Source organism: Lolium perenne, chromosome 3 (assembly GCF_019359855.2).
Source record: "Lolium perenne isolate Kyuss_39 chromosome 3, Kyuss_2.0, whole genome shotgun sequence".
Lineage (NCBI taxonomy): Eukaryota > Viridiplantae > Streptophyta > Magnoliopsida > Poales > Poaceae > Lolium > Lolium perenne.
Window position 1 is genome coordinate 142,461,727 of NC_067246.2, and position 6,226 is coordinate 142,467,952.

Genomic DNA, 6,226 nt, shown 5'->3' on the forward strand with positions numbered 1-6,226 from the left:
AACCACAGGAATCACACGAAGCATCGCGAGAATATGCTGGAATTTGGTGCCGAGACCATTCCTCGCAAGCTGTGCAATGATTGGTCGACGGATCAAGCGCCTCCGCATATGCGCCTGACGAATTAGGGGATCGGCTTTACGTGAGGAAGACATGTCTCTATCCTGTGCCAGACTAACAATGCGAAGTTGCTTTTCTGTGGATGATTTGCGTTTGATTTGTCACTTAGAGTTGTTGGCGAAACACGCCAGGTGAGGACAAACTCCTACGCTATGACAAAGCTGGCTACAAATATGATACTCCCGTTTGAAGACATTGTCTATAATTTTATTTCTATGTGTTTGGGCCGAATCATGAACATTGTGTGGGCTGACCACATGGGCGCTTGCACTGGAAACCTGAACATTTCTTTGCTCACACTTGACTCCCGTTTTCTCAACAGCTTGATCACTAGAGTACAAGTGTATCAACGCGTGTACATCACATTGTCACAGCAGATGGTACAAAAGATCCAATGATCAGAAGCTCAGCTCATCGGCAAATGCCTTAGCCAGCTTCTGAGAAGGGCTCAGGCTCCCACCACGGCTGATCCGGAGCGACTGGATCGATTTCTGGATCTCCATGGTCATGGCGCTGTCCACACTGCCTTGAGATAGCCGCCTGTGCGCCTTCTGCAGATGCAGCTTGAGTGAGCTTGTGCTCAGGCCCACGTTCTTGCTGCATATTGGGCACACCTTCATCTCTGGACGCTTCTGCTGCCAGTCCATCGACACCTTGCCGTGCAGTTTCTTGTCTAGAGCTAGCAGGGCCTTGGCGAAACCGTCATTTGGTTGTGCCCGACGGTGTACTTTCTTTAGTAAGTTCCAGGCTTTCGCGAGAGTGAAGCCCCTGGACAGAATAAATGTCATTCTTTTTTTTTTGTCTTGAGAGTGAAAAAAGTATCAGACATGAATGAAGATAGCTAAGATTCTTACTTTCTGAGCATCAAGTAGGCAAGGACAACTGTGGCACTCCGACTTTTCCCTTCAAAGCAATGAATGAGAACCTTACCCCCAACAACATCGACCTGATCGATAAAATCTGATGCTTCTTCAAAAAGATCACTGATGTTTGCATCATCATCATCACTAATCTGCACAAGTGGTAACATGGTTTTCCATCAACACGAAAAAACAACCAGTATATGTAACAAAATAGTAAACCAGAGGTTGCCGCTCTTACTGAGAAGTTCTTGTACTGAAAAAGATCAGGAAACTGGGTATCCGATTGACCAATCTCATTTGAACACAAACATAGTACATGGGTAATGCCCAAATGCTTAAGGGTATACTTAGATCTTGCAGCCAGAGCCCCACCTATAAATACATTGTTGATCACAAGAGAAGGTCGCTCCGTATTTGCAGCATCAGAGACCAAGGCTATCCTTTCAATGATGTGCTCAAGACGCACCTGCAAGTTAATTATCATCAGACTAGTTGCTCGAAAAAAGTTAAATGCATGTATGAAGTTACACAAATTGTCACCCACCTTTAACTCATAGGCATCTCCCACCATGTTGTTCTCAGTTCCATCAAAGAATCCAGAATGAAAATTGTTCTCCTGACAAAATCTGATCACATCGCTCTTAAACGCTTCGTTCCATTGTTCTATCTCCCTGGTCAACTCAGGATCTAGATCAACCTATTGCATCACAATAGCACTTCTAACTTCAGTTCACCACTAACATTATTGCAAAACCAAAGCCAATCTCATACACACAAAGCAGTTACAGTTGAGTTGGTCAGCTAGGTAAATGTATTTTTCGGTAGAAGGACAATCTTTAGGCAACATATGTCTTGAATATCAACGCTACAAGTAAGAATTTAAAGACAGACTACCTGCAAACCATTATATGTTCTACACTGATCAACTTGACTACAAAATCATATAGGTAATCTTTAGGGCCATTAACGGCACCAGAACTGCAACATTGTGGGGGGTCAAATGCATGATTACTACAATAATGTATTGCATCCGGTAAAACAAAATTGCATTGCCTCTTTGCTTTTTGCATGAACTTTCACTCGTATGGGATGGTTCTGCAAAGTTGCAGCTTCAACATGGCAGTGCCACTCGTTGAGTGTGTTTTCAAATTTGAACACAAGTAAATTGATCCTAACTTTTTAGTTGGGAACTCAAAACTCTCACCTTTGGAGTCTTGTGAAAATCACGAAGTTTCATTGTCATTCTTAGACTTCGGGAAGAATCTGCACTCCCCCTCAAATGTTTATTGCTCCAACTGTCCCTGGACATAGGAGAAACTGAATCTAAGCTTCCCCGGGATCCGGCAGAAGATGTCTTTGTTGCTGATTTAAGAACTCCAGAGTCACTATGAAGCTCACTGTTTAGTTGCTTATTAGGTGGGCAAGGAGTACTGTAGTTGACTCCTGGAGATGGAAAATCTGAAACTGCAATGTCATTATGGTCAGGTTCCTCAGAGCTTTTAGTAATTATGGATGAGAAAACTCGCAGAACACCATCCAGTTTTTGGTATAGCTGGAGAAGAAACAGATGGAACCCCTCAAGATCCCTAAGAGCTGCACGAAATGCCACTCGGAATTCGTGAATCGCAGAAGCATTTTCTTCATCAGAAAGAGAGCAACAAGAATCAATGGAAGTAATTGACTCATCAGGTCCAGAAAGCCCAAGTTTGCCACCAGAAATCTCACACAAGATATTTGAGGAGTAGTCCGAGTTATTCAAAATGAGCTCTACAACTTTGGGATATCGTTCATGATCTTTCAAACGTCTCCCTGCAGGCGGGCGACGGGGCACCCCAGTGTCAATTGCTACAATGTGCAAAGTCCCACTCGTACTTCCAGCATTTTCTGGTATACTTGTAGACGCATCTGCTTTTCGTGACATGAGGTCCACCTCGAGAGAATCTAATCTTCCATTTGCAGAGTGAAACCGTTTCTCTTTAGAAAGCAATGGATTTGAGCTATCTGAAGCGCTCTTTGAATCCTCAAATCTGTCCACACTCGGGAAGGATGATCTATCTGAAATCATCAGGTTCGCGGGATTGCCACGCCAACCAAGCTGACGGCATGGGAGCCTATCCTCATTCCTGAGTATCAGATCTAGCATCAAGACCCTTCCAAGGGATGAAGAAGTAGCACATGCAGCTTTCTGTGAACTGAATGCCTTTGAACTCTCAAGCAGGGGTGAGCCATGAATATAACTGACAAAAAAGGAAACAATTAACATCTCATATGCAGTTCAGAGTGGAAAATACCTGTATTATCATATTTGCGCTAAGGGTTAGCAGTACCTCATTAGAAGAAGACAACGGCTTAGCTCAAGAGCTTCCAACAATTCTGAGCAAGTCATCTCACCAATCTCATCTTTATTCGAAACCGCGATCTCTCGTGCATTTTCCGCAGCATGTCTAATCTCCTGCCACTCCAGGCTAGAATTATGTACTACTCTAGCCTGCAGTTGTTAGAAGAGGCTAAATAAGAAATCAAATGTGAATTGATGACATAAAATATTTTCTTTTAGTATTCACTGGGGGTTTGCAAATACTTGTGGTGTTTGGACTCCAAGCAAGCGTGCAAATTCATAACCCAAAAGTTCTGCCTGTGTTGCCATCTTTGATGCTGCAAACTTTATAACAGCTGCTTCTTCTTTTGGTAAACCGTTGTTATCCAAAGAATTAAATAGAGCAAAGAATACAACGCCACCAGAGTTCACAGTCACCTATAAAATACAGGAAGATGAAAGCAGCATGTCAAATACACGAGTAAATAAATAAAAATCTACAGACAAAAAAGGATGATCTATAGTCTACAAAATGTTGGAAACCTGCTAACTGCCTTGAAAAGTGGTCTCTGATATGGAAAATAAAGTACAGGAAAATACTTATTTTTCTCACTGGCAAATTATAGGAAGAATGTTCAAATCGTCATCAGACAGCAACAAACCTCAAGAGCTTTACTCATCTCATCTTCAGAGTGTTCCGAACTACTGCTGTGTTCTGTATGGTGCAGAGATGACAGCATACTCCATGAAAAGTCAGATGATTCAATGTCTAATGCAGAAGCACTCCCAAGCCTCTCCCACACGCTTATTTCAGGAGGCTGATCAAATGTAGGATTCTTTTCTCTGCTCGTTGGTTCTTCTTTAACCACTAGCTCACTATAGTAAACACAGTAGCAAAACAACGATACCATTAGTACAACAAGCATAACGAGATGATTTACCAGCATATGATCAATTAAGTGGCATAATGAAATAAACTCCTACATGTTAGAACTAACACAAATCCGAAAGGTAATAAACTAGAGAAACTGAAAAGATGATTCAATCTTCTTTCACAGGTGAGTGTTCAGGTAAGGTTTCATAACCTATTTGCATACCATTTCCTTCTAGAAAACATAATGCGAGATTTTCACCAGAAGTTATTTTTAGCAAAAAAAAAAAAAAAACGGAATTATGTTTCGACAGAACCAATCAGAGGATTGCAGACACCTTTTAGTTTAGTAACCGCAAAAAGTAATCTAAGCCCTAGCAAGTACTAGGATTTAGATGACTTTAGACAAGCAACCTTAAGTCTGCGCTCCTAAATAGCGAGAAGCTTCCACTTGGCATCACTTCAATCCTTGAACTGCGACGCGGGAACCCTGATGGACGGAAAGTCCCACTCCGCTTACGTACCAGCGACACCCATTTCTCGAATGTCTGTGCTGGTGTTGATATATCACCACCAAAAATCAAAGAAACCACCTATACACACGAGGATAAATTAGGGAGATCCAAACGATTGTAATCCCAGGCATTGCACAGTAATGAAAATCAAGAAACATTAAACGATATATCAAAAGTACTTACACGAGAGGATAGCTTCAGCTCTCTGTCCTCTTCGTTTTCCTACAAGAAATATTAAGTTTCTAACATTAACTATTAAGTCTGGGATGGAAATAATTATTTAATGCAGTTGTGATTGATTGATGATAGCATAAAGACATCAAAAGACAGACCCAGAAAGATAACAAGGCCGACTCTTTCTAAAATAAACCATATAAAGTTGGTGCCAACTTCTCTAAATTCACAACTAGTACAAAGAAGCAGAGTAGTGCAGTCATGCAGACCTAACACTAGGATGAGAAGAACTCTTGCAACTATCTTATTGTTGTGGGAAAAGTCAAATTAAGGTCTTAGTTCCTGAAGTTGCATTAAAAAATTCCCAGGTTTTGTCACGTCTCCTTCCAAAGATTAACATTGTAGAGTAGTCAAAAATCTATAGAACTGATGGAGAGTAAATGACAACAAATCGCGGGATATGTTTGTACCCAAGCCCCATCTAGATGTAGTGTTTTGCTAGATTCGATCAGGGGTTGCTGACATTAACTAACCCAGCGATTGCTTGTGGCCACCGAATCGGGATCAATTAGTTGTAATGTAGCAGGTGCATTTGGGTGCTGGCAGTTGAGCCCTGCCCCGAAGCATGTTCCCCGGACATGGGCCCTTTCTTTCCCCAAGGCCCGAAATCCCGCACAAGAACAACCCAGAATATACCCCAGATCGCGGCGCAGGAGCAGGAAACAGAGATGAAGCAAACTCACCCTGGGTGGAGGGATCGGCGGCGCCTCCTGCTCCTTCTCTTGCCGGGCTGCCCGATGTTCCATGGAGGGGCGCAGGTAGCCGTTGACGGCCCAGGCGCGTGGTGTGATATAACCGGCCGCGACGGCGCATACGGCCGGCTAGCTCCCGGAAGGAAAGCTGGCCGTCAAATCGGACGGAAAAGTGGTGTTCTTGCGCGGGGTTTCCTCCTCCGGTCCGCACCTTTCCGTCTGGGTGTCGGCTTTTTTCCCGTAATGGAGGGAGAGAGAGCCAGTCGGTGACGGAGGGGGCGGAGTGGGGAAGACGAAAGTAGTGAAGGAATCACTGAGATGTGGAGTGGTTACCGGAAAGTGGAAATTGGTTTCGCTTTCGGGAACACGGTTTCCATGGAGTCAGAAACTGTGGAGACGAAGTATAGCGTAGCCCTCAGATCCAGGATCGAGCGACCAGATAGGTTCTCTAACACATGACATGAAACTCGGCAGGCAAAAGCAGGTTTTTTTTTTTTTGAACTGGGGGTTATTTTATTGATCTAACAACATTTTACAGAGACTAGTTTGAACGGCTGAACAGCCGATTCAGAGAGAGCCGAGCGCACTGGACATATTCCAGGCTGCTGGGAATTGC

At 43.3% G+C, this 6,226-nt stretch overlaps 1 protein-coding gene across 2 annotated transcripts; it reads right to left on the reverse strand.

The window, feature by feature from the left end:
• Positions 1–295: 295 nt before the first annotated feature.
• On the reverse strand, positions 296–5,933 carry LOC127293469 (dual specificity protein phosphatase PHS1). 2 transcript variants are annotated; one of them, XM_051323101.2, is made up of 11 exons: positions 5,602–5,933; positions 4,868–4,906; positions 4,584–4,762; positions 3,961–4,174; positions 3,563–3,736; positions 3,309–3,469; positions 2,186–3,218; positions 1,526–1,678; positions 1,220–1,447; positions 973–1,130; positions 296–886 (listed from the first exon to the last, which is right to left on the reverse strand). In XM_051323101.2, the coding sequence occupies exons 1-11, from the start codon at positions 5,662–5,664 to the stop codon at positions 517–519; spliced, it is 2,772 nt and encodes a 923-aa protein (XP_051179061.1). In that variant the 5' UTR covers positions 5,665–5,933; the 3' UTR covers positions 296–516. The 2 variants fall into 2 exon arrangements, with proteins under 2 accessions (XP_051179061.1, XP_051179062.1); XM_051323102.1 differs by lacking the exon at positions 4,868–4,906.
• Positions 5,934–6,226: the final 293 nt, after the last annotated feature.

Coding starts and splice junctions, on each gene's coding strand:
- LOC127293469 (XM_051323101.2), bottom strand. CDS start 5,664: ATGGAACATCGGGCAGCCCGGCAAGAGAAGGAGCAGGAGGCGCCGCCG. Junction 1,679..2,185: donor ATTTTCACAAGACTCCAAAG/GTGAGAGTTTTG, acceptor GTGATGCAATAG/GTTGATCTAGATCCTGAGTT. Junction 1,131..1,219: donor TTCAGTACAAGAACTTCTCA/GTAAGAGCGGCA, acceptor CCACTTGTGCAG/ATTAGTGATGATGATGATGC.